This window comes from Choloepus didactylus, chromosome 23 (assembly GCF_015220235.1).
Source record: "Choloepus didactylus isolate mChoDid1 chromosome 23, mChoDid1.pri, whole genome shotgun sequence".
Classification (NCBI taxonomy): Eukaryota; Metazoa; Chordata; class Mammalia; order Pilosa; family Megalonychidae; genus Choloepus; species Choloepus didactylus.
In genome coordinates, this window is record NC_051329.1 from 8,891,056 (window position 1) to 8,908,288 (window position 17,233).

A 17,233-nucleotide genomic window follows, 5' to 3' on the forward strand; every position below is an offset into this window, starting at 1 on the left:
TGTCAGATCCTGCAGGTGCCTTCCTGTCCCCTAATTACAACCTGCTTCCAAGCCAATAACAGTGAATAAATGTGTTTGCTTTTTTTTTCTTATTTAAATGCCAGTATTACCTATTTCTATGATTTTGTATATAGCTACTGTCCACATGTGGCTATGAAAATTTTAATTAATTAAAATTAAACAAAATTTAAAATTTATTTACTCTGTTGCACTTGCCCATTTTAAGTGCTCAGTGACTACTGTGGCTAATGGTTACTGTACCCGACAGCACAGTATAGGATATTTCCAACATTATAGAAAGTTCTTTGGGACAGTTCTGGGATATAGTAGTTCAGGTACGTTGTGAGAAAAAAACTGGCCTGGGAATTATAGTTTTTAATGGTTTTCTCCAAGAGAATGTTTGTTGAGCTCCACATCATCCCACTGCCTCCTTCCAAACTTCTACAGGGTCTTTTTTGTAAGTTACATTATTCCTCTGCAAACTCTGAAGAGAAAACATTCCACCTGAAGTGTGGCTTGGGGCATAACATGGGTGTTCAGCTTTGTGGGCTTTGATGGACTTTAGCTTGCATGTGCATATCTGTAGAATTTCATTATAAATTCCTATTTAAAAATTCTCTTGGCATATCTAGTTCAAAGATCATCTCAGGGCAACCAGAAGGGTGGTTTTATCTTGACCTATTGTAGTGTTTAGAAAAGAAGAGATGGAACCGTAGGTGTAAAATTTTAAGAGTAGCTGATACAGACCTAGATTCAAGATATCACACTCATGTCATTCTCAGATATAAATGATTTCAGAGCTCTGTACTCATCTCGAGCAGATTTCGGCAGAGAAGGTCAGCTATGTGAGGTGAAAGCAGACACCCGTGCCACATGCTTACAGGTGTAGGTGCAGGTACACACCTGTATGCACAGGGCATCTGTATGCGTGCACCTGCACATGCACATAGTGTGTCCACACCCACATATGCACACCTCATCCACATGTGCACAGTATACATGTGGTAACTGATGCCCACATGTTCCAAGAGAAGTTGGTTTCAACAAATCAAATCTAGCAACAGAATGTGGATAGCATTGTAGGAATAACTGATAGAAATATTTCGTCTTTATAATTTGAAAGCTTCGATTCTGAATATCCCTTTTTTTTTTCTTTAGAAAGAAAAGTTTGCTGATGCTTCTGAGGAGGCAGTCTCTGTTCAAAGGAGTATGCAAGGTATGTCTTGCAAAGTATGATCAGATCACTGTAGGGAATGTCATTTTCCCAAGCTGAGGCTGGCCTCTGGAGTACACAGAGATGCTGCCTCTAGTCTGACTTCAGTATCCCTGAAGTTTCCACAGCTCACAGGAATACTGGATTCCATTGGCTTCCTGAAGCCCAAACTCCCAACTAATCCCTTCTTCTTTTGACTTAAGGCTTCTTCCATATTAAAATGTAAGTATACTTGGGAGACATATTATGTTTTGTAAACTCCAGTCATCAATAGCCTTATTGACTTTTCACTGGAGGAAGAAAGAGAAGACTGGAAAAGGGATCCCTGGTGTCTGTCTGATCCACAGGTGCGGGGGAGGCTAACATTTGCATACTCCTTCTGTACAGTAATTTTTAGATTCATGATACAGTGCTTTGATTTGTAATGGGATCCGTTAGTATTGCTGTGATCTCAAATCTCATAAGCATATGGTTTGATTTGATTGTAAGACAGCCAAGTTCTAGATGGCTTATTAAATATGAAATAGATTAAACTTTTTACTTTATCCTAAATAGAAACTGTAAATAAATTACACCAAAAAGAAGAACAGTTTAATGCGCTATCTTCCGAATTGGAGAAGTTGAGAGAAAATTTAGCAGGTAAGAAGGATGACTCTGATTATTATGCATTAAATATAGTTGGCTTTCTAGGATTTGAGATAGTTTTAGTATGTTACGATAGCATATCTGCTATTCAGTCTTAACCTCTTCAGCCTTTATTGTGATATACTATGATAAAAGACTTGTTTGAGATCTGTAGCTCTCAACAAGTTCTATTTGCTCTATCTTCAAAATATTGCCAGAATCCAAGCACTTCTCACCACTTGCAATGCCATCCTTGAGGCCAGCCCGCCCTCACCTTGTATCTGAATTGTTCAACTGACCCACTGGTCTCTCTGCTGCTGCCCTTGCCCCCCTTCAGCCTGACCTCAGCACATCAGCTGGAGTGATCCTTTTAAAGTGAAGTCACATCATGTCACTTCTCTGGTCAGAATCCTCTGGGGGCTTCTCATCTCACTCGGAGTGAGCTGTGGTCCTCACTGCCATCAGGCCCCCGTTGCCTGTCCGATCTCATCTCTTCCTCCTTTCCTTTGGCTCCTGCCACTCCAGCCGTATCGGCCTCCCTGCAGACACTTGAAGTGCCTCTGTGCCTTTGCACGAGTTTTCCCCTCTGCCTCCAAGGACCTACATGCTTTCCTTCTCACTGTTCTGGTTTGCTAATGCTGCCAGAATGCAAAACACCAGAAATGGGTTGGGTTTTATAAAAGGGGGTTTATTTGGTTACACAGTTGCAGTCTTTAAGGCCATAAAGTGTCCAAGGTAACACATCGACATTGGGGTACCTTCACTGGAGGATGGCCAATGGCATCCAGAAAACTTCTGTTAGCTGGGAAGGCACGTGATTGGCGTCTGCTTGCTCCCAGGTTGCGTTTCAAAATGGCGTTCTCCAAGACGTCTGCATCAGCTTCCAATGGCCATCTTCAGAATGTCTGTCTGAGCTACAGCAGTGAGCTCCTTATGTCTGAGCTTATAGAAGGCTCTAGTAAACTAAACAAAGCCCATGCTGAATAATTTCCTCCGTGGAAATTATCTAATCAGAGCTATCACCTACAGTTGGGTGGGTCTCATCTCCATGGAAACACTGAACCAATAGCTTCCAACCTAATCCACACTAATACATCTGCCCCAACAAGATTGCATTAAAGAATATGGCTTTTTCTGGGTAACATAATATATACAAACCAGCACACTCACTTCCTTCAGGTCACCGTCTCAGAGAGACCCTATCTAAGATTTAAAACCCCCATACATTCATTTATTTTCTTTCTTTCTTTTTCCTGTTTATTTTCTTATCCATTTACTTTGTTTTGTTTGTTGTCTGCTTGTTTAGAACGTCAGTTTCATGAGGACTATATGCAGATATAGCCTAGAACAAGGCTTGGCATATAGGAGGCTCTCCATAAATTTTTGTTGATTGTAACACTACAGTGCTCTTCCTTTCTCTTTATATCTTCAGATATGGAGACAAAATTTAGAGAGAGAGGTGAAAGAGAAATGCATTTGATAAAGGCAAAGGAAAAACTGGAAAGCGACATTGCTGAAATAATGAAGATGTCAGGAGATAATTCTTCTCAGTTGACAAAAATGAATGACGAATTACGTCTGAAAGAAAGGTAGATGTGAATGTGTTCATCAGTGCCTCCTTTAGATTAGACTCCGTAGCAAGATGGGAGGGAAGCCACAACATTTTGAATTATGCTTTAAAGTTCCTTTCCGTTATTACCTCAGTATGTCCCTGAATAAACTATTTAACCTTTTAAAATGTGTTTTTGCCTATCCCACTTGTCAAGAAGGACAAATCTTTTATGTATAGACCTTTCAGTGACTTGTATAGAAAAGAGAATAGTTTATCAATGGCAATAATATCTTTTATTATGCCATTGAAAGTATTTTTAACCTGTTTAAATATAATGACAGGTAACATTTGTTAAGGACCTACTATGTACCATGCACTATGCTAACAGCTTTATATGGAGTTTTTTTTCTATTTCTCACAGTAATCCTGTGAGGTGGGTTTATTGTTAATCCCATTTTAAACAAGAAACTGAGGCTTAACAAAGTTAAGTATCTTGCCTGAGATGATGCAGCTTGAAACAGGCAGAGCTGGGTTTCCCACCTAGGCATTCTGATCTTGAGCCCTTGCTGCTGTTATCACTATATTGTACTTATTGTACTTTCTCAGTGGCAAAGCTGCTTAATCGCAATACCAGTTCCAGAACGTCTTTATTCTGAGGTTCTTATTGTTTTGATTTTTTTTTTCTTTTAAAAGATGTCATAAAAAATCAAATGTCTTATTTTGTAAGGCAAACATTTTAGGGGACCTTGTAGTACCATTGGAATTCTGATTGTTTAAGTGTTAACACTTGCAAAGTTAAATTTACAGACAGCCGTATGCCCACACACAGCTCAGCCATAGGTGATTGGTGACTAGGCCTCGGTTGGCCAACTTTGGTCAGTCATTGTAAGGCATGTGCAGCTGCACAGGTGGTTATGGCAGAAGGCCTTTGAGAAGTTCCACTTTTGTAGGTGCAGAATCCAAAGATACCTCCTGTTTCTCTCATGTTTGATAGCCTGTTCTCTAGAGCGATGCTTGATGTTCTCTGTACATCTTTGTTGGAACGTGTGATTATCTTTCAGCTGGATCTTTTGAGTTATTTAATGTCATTTTTATATCTCATGGTCTTAGTAGGCACTGGAATGATTTTTTTCATAATCATCACAATTGTTAAAAATTATTCTTCAAGGCAAGTCTTTTTTTTGTCTTTTAGATATTAATAATTAATGGCTTTTATAATCATTAGCGTAATTGCTATTAATAACATTTTAAGTATAACTCTAGACTTCAAAACATTTTTTTTATGAAAAATCTGACACCTTGTATTTAATCTTGTTCTAGATATGTAGAAGAATTACAGCTAAAACTTACAAAGGCAAATGATAATGCAAGTTTGCTGCAGAAAAGTATTGGGGAAGTAACTCTTAAAGCTGAACAGAGCCAGCAAGAAACAGCTAAAAAGCATGAGGAAGAAAAGAAAGAATTACAGAAAAAAATGTTGGACCTGGTAAGCAGAGAATAAATAGGACTATTTTCTGGCAAGGAGGGAGAGGGGCAGTACAAATTTGGCTAGATGACTTACTCTTTCACTTGGTGTTTCTACAGGAAAAGAGGATGGAAATAAGCCACAACCAGTATCAGGATCTGAAGGCCTGGTATGAAAAAAACAATTCTGAGAACAAAACAAAGCATGAAGAAGCCCTACAGAACCTACAGAGGATGCTGTTGGATACAGAGGAAAAGCTGAAGGCTGCTCAGGAGGAGAACAGTGACTTGTTGCAGGAGATGGACGAACTGAAGAAACAAGCTGACAGAGCCAAAGTATGTTTCAGAGGAGAATTATGTTATTGCATTACAGCTTGCTCTGGTTCTGCACCAAGGCTGCATGGGGGCTTAGAGAGCACCAGCAGCAAATGGGATGAGTTAAGTTGGCCTTTAAAAATAGTAATCTTTTGAGTGCATGACAGGGTGGTGAATTACATTTCCTACCGCTTCCAGTGTTTTGTATAAGCTACTGGTCTTCTCTGCAATGGTGATGGCGACAAGTCTTTCCTCTGAACGTACTGTGTAGCCATCACCCCCTGTGCTGCTTGTTTCCCAGCTGTCAAAAAGGTTCTTACGTGGCCTGAGCTCTGTCTGCTTGCTTGCAGTCAACTCCATTGTGTGGAAAAGCATGTTTCTCCATTCTTGGCCATTCTTGCTACCGCCTCGCACTAAGATTTAGAGAGACAGGTTGTAGAAAAGCAAGAGGCAGAAACAAGTGAAGCAAGTGAGCCGGGCCGCAGAGATCTCGAGAGAGAGCGTAGCTGAGGGAACAGAGCTCTTACAGGAAGAATTAGAGCAGAGAACTCTGGAGAGGGCTTTTACATAGCCCCAACAAAGTACTGTGAGCTTGTAAACAAGGCAATGAAGAAACCTCTTAGAATTAAATGAAGAAAAACTTGATATGTTGGAGTTCATTTTTCGTTGTATCTTTGCCCCAACATGTTTTTTGGATTCTGGTGACTGACATCCTACTACCATTAAACTTTTTATTGCTCAAAGGAAAGAAAACATTAGTCTTTAATTGTTTTTAGGTTGTTAGAGAAATATTTATAAAGGAGTTTAAGAGAAAGAAAACATAAAAGAGCATATGAAGGACTTGAAACAAATCCCATCAAAAACCTCTTGTTAAGTGGACCATCCCTATCTGACTGGCACACACACATACACACTAGGTAAGCTGATGAGTAGATTCTTCATTTATTTATTCTTATTTAAGAATCTACCTCAAGGGTTAGCACTTTTTCCAGATAGTAAATATTTTCAGCTTTGCAGACCATACAGTCTTTGTTGCAGCTACTCAGCGTTGGTGCTGTAGCCTGAAAGGAGCCACAGACATTATGTAAACAAATGGGACAAATGGGTGTGGCTGTGTCCCCGTAAAGCTTCATCTATGAAAACAGGAGGGTGGTCTGGATTTGGCCTGCAAGTCATAGTTGCTGACCGTTGGTCCACTCCATGCCCTGCACTGTGCTGGACTCTGGGAAGATAGCAATGCACAAAACCTGCCCTCCAGGAGCTTACAGTCCAGTGGGGCAGTCTGACAAGTGAACAGTTGTCATGGTGGGGCAAATACAGACACTGTGGGAGCATAAATCCACCCAGCCTGGTCTGGGGGAGTGATGTTGAGGTGGTCAAAGAGGTCCACTTTCATAAAGAGGTCTTAGTTTTAATCTAGTAAGTGAAAGTTATTGTCCTTGTTGTGTGCTGTCAGCACAGCAAAATAGTATTTTTTGAACCTTATACTGGTAAATTATACTTGATTGTTTTATTCTTAAGCCAGCGTTTTCCCTTATTCATTGCACCATGAGTTCTTCATGGGGGCCATCTTCTGTTAAATAAATCATTAGATTGAAAGTTTTAACGTAGAGTATTCTGGAGAGCAACAGTTCATTAGACCAGCTGAACACAAACTGAACCCTTGTTAATTAGATTTCTTTTTATTTTGGAGTTTTTTATATGGAAAACTTAAATAGACTTAGCAACTGCCACATGGATTATTGTTCTTGGAGAATTAACTCATTAAACTTTAAGGCTGTATTGAATTTTTATAATTTCATTCCCCTGTAGCTTAAGTATAGGCATCCTTTTCTCCCTGTTCCCTAGTTTAAAAGCTAATGGTTGGTACCTGCACTGTCTAGTTTAGTAGCTACTAGCCACATGTGACCATTTAAATGTAAATTAGTCAGAATTTAATAAAATTACAAGTTCAGTTCCTTAGTTGTACTTGTTACATTTCACATGCTCAATAGCCACATGTTGCTAGTGGCTCCCACGTTGGACATCTTTGGCTATTGTAGACAGCATGGTAAAATTATTTTCTGAATCAATACATTTTTAAAATCCATTCATTTTAGCCACTAAAGCCTAGAAAATTAGACTGTATTTTTAATAAGTTGCATATGATTCTGGGACTAAATCAGTCTCAGGCCAGCGATTGTCATTTAGAAGTTAGGTCCTGTTGTTCATTGAAAAGCAACAGCTTATTCTCCCTTGCCCCCCCCCTCCCTTTTTATGGTTTAAAAAAATATTCAGTTTTGAAGTTCTTTGAATTGTGATTTAAAAGGTAATTCTTCAGTGAATCCTTTCTATGATAGAAATAATGAAATGGCAGGAAAGAATATTGTGCCCTTCTGTCAAAACGAAAGCTACTGTTTTTATCTAATACTCTAGGTAACTATCAGGAATAATTTCACAAGTTGTTTTGAAGATAAAATAAGCTGATGTATAAGCACCTTACAAAGCTCAACGTGCTTTGTATTATTCTTTTATGGGCTCTGTTTATCTAGTGTCTCTCCCTTGTTGTCAAATAGTCTCTATGAAGTTTGAAGTTTATTGTAAGAATTTTTAAGTTTACGATTTAGTTGTTTGGGCTTGCATTTGTCTGCTTGATTTCATTTTTGTCTCCATTCTTTCCATCTTTTGTTTCTGTAGTCGCTAACCTATTTGTTAACATCAGCCAAAAAAGAAATTGAACTAATGTCAGAAGAGCTGAGGGGTCTGAAATCAGAGAAGCAGCTTCTTGCACAGGAGGGAAATACTTTAAAGTTAGAAAAAGGTTCACTTTTATCAAAGCTTGTAGAGGTGGAGGCCAAAATAACTTTACTTCAGGAGGACCAACAGAAACTGTGGTCAGTAAATGAAACTCTAAATTTAGAAAAGGAGAAAGTCTTGGAAAAAAAGCAAGACGCTGAAAAACTTTATCAGCAAGAACATCTCAATAAAGAAGCGCTAGCTATTGAGAGAGAGCAATTGCTCAAAGAAATCAATATTACAAAGGAAGAACTCTTGAAGATAAATATGGAAAATGACACTCTGCAAGTTTCCAAGGCAAGCATGCAGACTCTCATAGAAGAACTTGAGTTCAGCAAAGATACTTTGCTAGCTGAATCTGAGAAGGATCGGGCAGAAAAAGACCACCTGGAGGATCAGATCAGGAGTCTTGCTGCTGAAAATCTTGTCTTGGCTAAAGATAAGGATGAAATTATTCAGAAGCTTCAGAGCTCTTATGAGGAGCTAGTCAAAGATCAGAAAACTTTGGTACAAGAGATTGATGATCTCACAGCTGAGAAAAAGTCAGCTTTAGAGAAGCAGTCAAGAGTTGATAACATGTACCTAGCCTTAAAGATGGAGAGAGATCGTCTCCTTCAGAACAACAAAGATCTACAGCTTGAGAAAGACCTGCTGCTTCAAGATCAGGAAAAGCTGAAAGCCAACCTGGAGGCCACCCTCCAGGTCAAACAGCTGCTCAACACAGAAGCAAGTGGGCTCCGCACACAGTTGGATAATGCTAGCAAAGCCCTGAGAAAGGCTGAGCTGGAGACTGTGCAACTTCAGGCTACAAATACAAGCCTCACAAAGCTCCTGGAAGAAATTAAGACCAGCCGGGAGATCACCGACTCTGAGTGCATCCAACTTCTGCATGAGAAAGAAACCTTAGCCTCATCTGAGAGACGGCTCTTGGCTGAAAAAGAAGAACTTTTAAGTGAAAACAGGATCATCACTGAAAAACTCAACAAATGCTCAGAAGAGGCTGCCCATGTTGAGATGAACCTGAATGAGCAGATCACTTACCTGACTTCTGAGAAAGAGGTGGCTTGTCAGAAAATTATGAAGCTCAAAAAGCAGCATGATAGTCTCTTGAAAGAAAAATCAGCACTGGAAATGCAAAATGTAGATTTACTTACAGAGAGAGAAAATTCCATCAAAGCCATAGGAGACCTTAAGAGGAAATATGATCAAGAGTCTGCAAACAGAAGAATAATTGTGCATGAGAAGATGAAACTCCTTGGTAATATTGATGCTCTGAAGAAAGAGCTTCAAGAGATAAAAAAAGAAAACCAAGAATTAGCAGCCAGCAAGTATGATCTTTCTTTGATGTTGAAAGAGGCTCAAAATGCCAAAACGAACCTAGAAAAGGAACTCACCAACATATTGCAAGCAAAGGAGAGTCTGGATGTTGAACTTCAGACTTGTTGTTCTGAAAAGAACATTTTGCTGAGGGATGGGCTGAACCTTCAAGAAGAGTGTCAGAAATTAAACGAGGAGATCCATGAGCTGCAGCAGTCCTTAATCCTAGAAAAAGAAGACAGAGCAAAGGAAAACGAGTCATCCTTGTATGAAAACAATAAACTCCATGGGAGAATTGTGCTCCTGGAGGAAGAACTGGAGGAGTTAACAGTGTGTACTAAGGAGCTCCAGTCTGAGAAGTTTGTACTCATCCAAGAAAAGACCATATTGGAGCAAAAAATGGTGGAGATCATTAAGGAAAAAGAACTCTTAAGTGCAGAAACAGCTCAACTCGCTGCCAACATAGAGACTCTGAAAAGTGATTTTGCTGCCTTGTCCAAATCCAAGTTAGAACTGCAGGAACTGCACAGCTGCCTCACGAAAATCCTGGAGGATCTCCAACTGAACCATGAGGTGACCTTGGCTGAACGAGCCAAGGTGATGCAGGAGAACAAGAACCTCCTGGCTGAGAAGAGAGAAATGGTGCTGAAAAAAGACGAGCTTCTGAAAGAGAAGGAAAAGCTGTCAGAAAGCTACTTCTTACTTCAGAAAGAGATTAGCCAGTTGGCCAAAACCAACAGCCATATCTCAGCCAATCTCCTAGAATCTCAAAATGAGAACCGCACTTTGAGGAAAGACAAGAGCAAGCTTTCTCTTAAAATTAGAGAGCTCGAGACTCTTCATTCATTTACGGTAAAGTGAGAGGTTCAGGTATTGAGCACTCAGACCACTGGTAACCCTGTGCACTAACTTTAGTGGCTTAGGTGATTTTTCTTCATTTCCACATAGAAAAATCCACCCCATCAAGTCAGTTGTTTATATCTCTCAAGCTGTTTATTACAATCAGAAAAGGTGATTCTTTCCTAAATGTCTAATTGCAGTAGTCCCTACCCATTTGCAAACAAAACAAACAAAAAACTGTGAATGAAAAGGATTTATATTTTTAATTTAAGATGCATTTTTTGTGAAAAAATTAAAAGTTAATTGTAGTTCTTAAAGGCTTAAGAGCTATACTAAGATGGGCACATATTGAAGTAGTATTTTCTATTTGGCTTTTAACTGTTTCATTGTATTTACAATCCATTTGGAGGTGGAAGATTTCACTGAAACCTGCATAACTGATAATAGGGAGCATATGATGCAGAATTCCCATAAATTTTATTAAGCCAAATGAAATTGTAAGCAAGTGCCTGAAAAGGTTTTAATTTATTTTTATTCTTTTGGATTACTGTTAGCTAAGGATTTGCCTCCTTAAGCATATTATCTTTTTTATTCACAGCCATGTTTATATTCATTGCCTACAGCTTCTCTAGTAGATTTTTCCATCACATCCTTCTCATTAAACACTTGGACTTTATATTATAATTGCCCAAATAATTTTTATTTTTATTTGTAAAGTTCTCAGTCTGAATTCTGAGTGGTTTTAAAAGCCCCAGATTTGAAATAGCAAGACTAGTATTTTAAGCTTATGCCAACAAATAGGATTAGGAGAAAATTCAGCCATTTATTGTCACTGAATCTTTCTCACAAACGTTAAGTCAGAGAGATAAGCATGACTATCTGCACCTTGACACTGGCATTGCTAGAGGGGTCTGGGAGTCATGAAAAGGGTCTGGAAACTTGTTCTACTTCAGAGTGAAGACCGTTGGTGTCTGGGTCTGTTTGTGTCCATTGGGTGGTGACTGACTCACGTTCCCTTTGTCACTCCCGTCACCACGCGGTCACTGAGTGAGGGACAGGCTGCCAAGCACAGGCCCTGTGCGCCACCTGACGCGGCTGGTGACAGGTGTCCTCCCTTCTCACTGCACTTTCTTGTCTTCAGGCTGTCCAGACAGCAGAAGACGCCATGCAGATAATGGAGCAGATGACCAAGGAGAAGACTGAAACCCTAGCCTCCTTGGAGGATACCAAGCAAACAAATGAAAAACTACAGAATGAAGTAATCAGATTTAAATGACCTTTTGTACAAAGAACAGCTTATTAACTTCATGAAATATTTGGTCACTAACTTAGAATTTTTATTTTTTGATGAGTGTCCATATACACGTTTAATGTATGTTAGCGGAGATGAATGTACACCAAAGCCATGATAATATTAAATGAAATGTATTACTTCATTATCTATTTTGTAGGATGAACCTTAAGTTGAGGGGAACACCTGATTAGCATGGCTTTCTAACATACTTGTTTAGGTATGGAACTAATGAGAGGAGGCCACTGATAGCATTCTCAGGCTTTTGTGTCCTGTTACCTTCAAACACATACAGATATTTTTTCCCCCTCAACTCTCTCCAGTGTTGAAACACTAAATTCCATTCATTCCTCAGCCCTGAGTTTGACATAAACTTTTTCTTGGCCTAAGTCAGTTCTGATTCCCTTTTGTGTCATCTTAAATTAGTCACTTCTGGGGCTGGGATAAATTTGTGGCATCAGGATATTTTGATTCTTTCCAGAAGTAGCATTTCTAATTTTTCCACCATTCTTTGATTCCTCTACTCCCTCTCTCCTAACTCATCCCAACTCTTTCTTTCTTTGGAATACTGTTACCTCCATCCCAAGCAGATAGGTTCACTGACACAGTTACGTACAGTTCTGCAAAACTTCAGTTGCTTTCTGAGGTGATTGACGCAGTTACATACAGTTCTTCAGATGCTTTCTGAGGTGATAGACAAGAAGGACATTAAGGAGTTAAAGCAAAGGAGGGGATGGCCGAATTGAGTAGCGTAGTATAAAGACTAGACCTTCTCATTATAGCAGGTCAGAGATTGAAATTTGTAAAAGCATGAACATTTTGAGGTAATTACAGGGTAATTAAATAAAATTTGATACAGAAGGGGGAGATCATTTATAGAACTGATCATCCTAAGAGAAGACAAGCTAAAAATATTAAAATATTTCAAAATCATAGAAGATAATTAAAATTAGAAGCTAAAGTAAATGAGAAGATTTTTAGGGACTGTCTCTAACTTTTGAGAATGCAGTCAGGGAGAATTTTGTCTTTCTATAACATATCCCTTGCTGTCTTTGTTATAGCCAAAATACAAGACTAGATGAATCAGTTTTTTTGGACCCACTGGGAAGTTTTGTTTTCTTGTTCTGTGCTTCTGGGATGTTGGCATTAAAAGGAAGGTGATGGTGTTGAAACTAGCAGGATGCTTTGTAAGGCTCTTGGCTACATGCTGAATGACACGGCACAGTATCCCTGACTATAGGAGACAATTACACAAGGTTCAGAAGCCAGCAGTGCACCAGGAGCACACACTCATGTAATGGATGGCCCCTAGCGAACCCTCATCCCTCGTGGGGGCTTCACCCCTAGAATCTGGCTGCCCACCGGAGCTTGTGGTCAGTCGCGTTCCCGCTCATTCCAGGAACACGCCTGGCTTTTCCACCACAGGCCAGGCCCTAAGCTGTCTGCAGCCCCCGTGGGTCATTGATGGGACCAAATGTGTGTGAGTGCCTTTTAGTCTCGCTACATGGTTTTATCCCTGTGGCTGATTAAAGTGTAGATGGATAACTAAAGCTTTTCCCATCTGCAGATATTTTGATTCAAACAAATAATTCTTCTACTGAGGACTATGTAAATTTGCTACTGACTGAAAAATATCATATCCTAAATTTCTTATCTATAGAGAAGGAAGGGGGTTTCCATTACAAAGAATGTTCCTTGCTGATGTCAGGCCTTTACATTTTCTTTCTTTCTTTTCTTTTTTTTTTTGATGAATTATACTTGAATAGTGATTTTGATGATAGATACTCAGAGTTGTATACAAGCTGAAAGAAAACTTTCGTTTTAATTTATGTAGTGATTTAATTTGATATTTTGGCCAGGTATAAAGGAAATACTGGACTAAATATAAGGAGGAAGTTTACAGTTCACAGTAGACCTGGTTATTTGTACCCTGTTTACTCAGGTGTCTCGTTTTTGTTTGTTGGTTTGGGAAGTGTTTAATTGCACATATCTTTTAAATATGCATATGCAGACAGGTTATCAGAAAAATGACATAATTTCATCAAGTTTTTTTTCTCTCGGTCTTCAAGTTGGATACACTTAAAGAAAACAACTTGAAAAATGTGGAAGAACTGAACAAATCCAAGGAACTTCTGACTGTAGAAAATAAAAAAATGGAAGAATTCAGGAAGGAAATGTAAGTTTATATCTTTTGACGCTTATTTTAAATTGCAAAAGTGAAAACAATGCTAACTATGTAACAGATATTTGAAAAGTATATAAAGGAAAAAGTAATAGTCACCCTCGTCTCCCCTACCCCACTTCAGCCCTGTTGCACATCCTCTATAAGGATGGTTAAATCAGAACTATAGCTAAATTGAAGGACCAGAATGACCCTTACACTGGCTGATGAGCTATGACATTTGGCATTCAAATGTGGCTTTAAAACCTTATGAAAATACAAAATGTTTTTTATCCTTAAAAAAAAAAACAAAGCACCATTTCACTTTGGGGATTATCGCGTAACCTTGATTTTAACAGTAATCAAATGTTCTGGCATGGAATTAAATGACCTGAATTTTGGAAGACCCTCTATAATTAAGCTTTACGAATCAATGTGGTACCCAGATTTCAGGCAGACTGATCACTCACCCTTCCTTTGCTGTCAATGCCACTCAATCCTTGCCATTTGAGTTTGATTATTATTATAATAATTAGAGATTGGGTGTTTTCTGGCATTTTAAATGATGGTTACAGTGTAGATTTCAGTTTTCTCTTCCATTCTAATAACTGTGCTTTATCAGTTTATACACTTCAAGGCAGTTAACTTGAGCATTTGATTATCTCCTTTGGACTGCACACAATTAAGCTAGGAAGGATAGAAAGATGCACCGTATGTGGTCCCTACCCTTCAAGAGTTTCTATTATTTATTTCCAGTTCTAATAAAACAAATAGATGAGATTCAAACAGAAATATCAGTTCCAAACTGCTGTTCCCTGAGTAGCCATCCTCGATAGTATTTAAAGTAGCCTATGTCTAGTTCTTCTTAGAGTTCATAAAATACTCCTAGACATAAACTGGTAGCTGAGCCACTCCCCTGAGGAGGTACACAGCTTGTGATGCTGATGGCCGATCCCCTCCTCAGGCTTCATACTTCTCTAGATAATTTAAACCGTCCCCAACAATTCCTATACACAGATTTATAAGTTTATAATTGTGATCATGGTCTTCAGGAGATGCTTAAATTTCTTTGCCTACCACGCCCAAATCCCACAAATAGATACTGGGTCACCGTGATGGGAAAACCCCTTTGGTATCAGTGCAGTGATGTCCCAAGGGAGTAGGCTCCCGTAGGGTTTGGGAGTTGTTTTCTGTGACACAGTCGGTAGGATGGCTTGGGCGTTTGGGGTGCTGAGTTGACTTGAGTCCCTTTGTGTCACACAGGCAGCTGGTGAGGGAGGATCTGAGCGGCAGGAGAAGACTCCCCTACCAGCCTCCCACTGCCATAATCCTGCCTCTGAGCCCCCCAGGCCGCACTAGGTAACGGAGGGGCAGGGAGTCAGTGGTCCTAGCCAGAGACCTCCTGGGTTAGGCCAGATCCCGCTTCCCTGCAGGCTCCCCGGTGTCTCTGGAACGGACATGACCTCCGTCTAGCATCTGAGTATCCATAGCCCCACTAAATCCCATCGTGACACCCACCCACCTCTATTAAAAGATAAATTGTTTTGTGCATGCCTCCCCTTGAATTATTCCACTGAAAAATAAAATCTTTGCTTCTTGCCTGTGGAAGCAAAGGATTGAGAGCCAAAGATTTTGGCCCCAACTGTGGTTCCTCGGTTCCTCTGAGCTTGGCCTGCTTCCCCCGGATGCCCGGGTCCCTGAGGGCAGTCTCTGGGGGACAGGGCCGGGCCTCTCTGGACCCTCGGACCGCGGGAATCACACAGTCCTGTCAGATACCTGGCGCCCCAGGGCCCGGCCTCTCGGTGGTGGGAGGCTCCCAGGTGGCGAGGGGGTAGCGTCTGTCAGGGGCCAAGGGGAAGGCGAGCGGGGGCCCCCAGTGCCTCGCCGCTCCCTGCGCGGGTTTGGGGACCAGCTCTCTTCCCTGGAACAAGGCTTCTCCACTAGAAGCAGCCATTCTGCTCCTCCTCAGTCCAGCTTCTCAGGCCCCAGTGCGAGAGAACCGGCCTGCTTGAGTTTTCTGTGGTTTAGCGGTGCCTGTGGCTCCTCCTGCCCTCGGAGCAGCTTTAGTTCCTCCTCCTCCCCGGACAGGGCTGTGGTGTGTGGAGGAAGGGGGACTTCCGGTGGACCCAGGAGTTCAGACAGGATCCCTCTCCTTCAGGATATTCCTCTGCACAGGAAGCCCATCATGCGTATCTAAATGCTCCTTTCCTCTCGGTTCCTCACTAGACTTGTTTTTGTTAGCCAGCTCCTATTTTCACTTGGAGGGAGAAGATAAAATAGTTTCTCTTTGGGGTATAATTTCAGATCTTAGGGAGAAGCTGTCTAATTTTTGTCTTTACTTGGCACAGTAACAAATCTAAACTCTTATTTAGCAGGATAATTAATAGATTTAGGATGGATTGACAAGTAGAATGTTTGGAAATCAGTATTAACAATGTTTATTTTCCTTCTCAGTTTTAAAACTGTGATGGATTCTTTTTTGTTTCAAGATAACTTGTCATGTAGAAAGAGAAGTAGTTTAAAAAACTTTGAAACATTTTTGTAGATATTAAAATTATTCCTTAGGGTATTTATAGAAATTGGGCTATTAGAGCCTCTTTCCTCTTCAAAATACATGTACCCACTACCCATAAAGAAAAATTGAAGGATGCTCTGATATTGAATCGTGCCTGAAGTCCTTCTGCAAGTTTTAACTCCAGTTTTCTGAGTCCTGATACTTAAACTGGCTGTATGATTTGGGGCAAATCTTTTCTCTTTTCCAAGCTTCGTTTTTCTCATCTTTAAACTTAAATAATGACATTTACCTTAGCCTCCTGCTCTGCGATGAGGATTAATTGAAAAAAGGTACATGAAAGCATTTTGTAGATAATTTTTTTCACAGTAGTTGCCAAGGAAACTTTTTTTTTAAATATACATGTTTAAATCACATCACTCCAGTTGTGAAGGTCAGGAGGAAAAGAATACTTGCAGGCTGTCAGTGGAAGCACAAATACTTACATTTTAGAATATAATTTGGCAGCATTTATCAAAATTATAAATGTTTATGCCTTTTGACTCAAATTCTATTTCTGTGAATCTGTACTCTCTTCATACATGTGAATAAAGGAAACAAAAAGATATTGCACCATTTTTTAATGTTGTTAGTAAATTTCAAAGCATTAAACAAATACTGTTTTTATAGGTCAGTACTTAAGGATATTTTGGCCATTCTTACACTTTTCAACGTGATTGTTTCTTTGTCTCCTTGAGTTAATTTTCCTTATTGTAGGCCCTTAATATAAACCCAAGGTTTAAAAAACTGTAAACAATGAAAACCTTGAAGAGAGAAGGAATAGCAGAAACTTCTGACTTTGTCAGTTTACACAGGTGCCGAGAAGGGCCCCTAACAAAGTAGGAGCCACCTGGGGAATAAACTGCTTGGCCAAGAAGAGAAAAATCTTCTGATTTGTCGAGAATTGGCAGACTTTGGCCAGAAGATGAACTTTGGCTGTGTTGGGTGCATGAGTGTGTGTGTGTGTGTGTGTGTGTGTATGTGCGTGTGTGCGCGCATGCGTGTATGTGTGTATTTTGATCCATAATTAAAATCAGGCCTTTTGGATGACTAATTACCTGAGGCTAAAATTTCTTCTGAGGTTTTCTTCCCTTTCTAAATGAACATCTCTGTAAAAAGTCTAATTTCTT

The 17,233-nt window shown here is 39.9% G+C and overlaps 1 protein-coding gene across 19 annotated transcripts in view; it reads left to right on the top strand.

Annotated features, from left to right (window-relative positions):
• The window catches only part of CLIP1 (CAP-Gly domain containing linker protein 1), a 167,419-nt gene that overhangs the window by 117,773 nt on the left and 32,413 nt on the right, over nucleotides 1-17,233 (top strand). For 9 of the 19 annotated variants that reach the window (XM_037816721.1, XM_037816717.1, XM_037816720.1 and 6 more), the window contains 6 exons: nucleotides 1,159-1,216; nucleotides 1,769-1,852; nucleotides 3,270-3,426; nucleotides 4,710-4,875; nucleotides 4,974-5,189; nucleotides 7,845-11,235. In XM_037816721.1, coding sequence (XP_037672649.1) covers nucleotides 1,159-1,216; nucleotides 1,769-1,852; nucleotides 3,270-3,426; nucleotides 4,710-4,875; nucleotides 4,974-5,189; nucleotides 7,845-10,121 — 2,958 coding nt within the window. In that variant the 3' untranslated portion in view covers nucleotides 10,122-11,235. The other 10 variants (XM_037816728.1, XM_037816729.1, XM_037816727.1 and 7 more) reach the window with 2 other exon arrangements.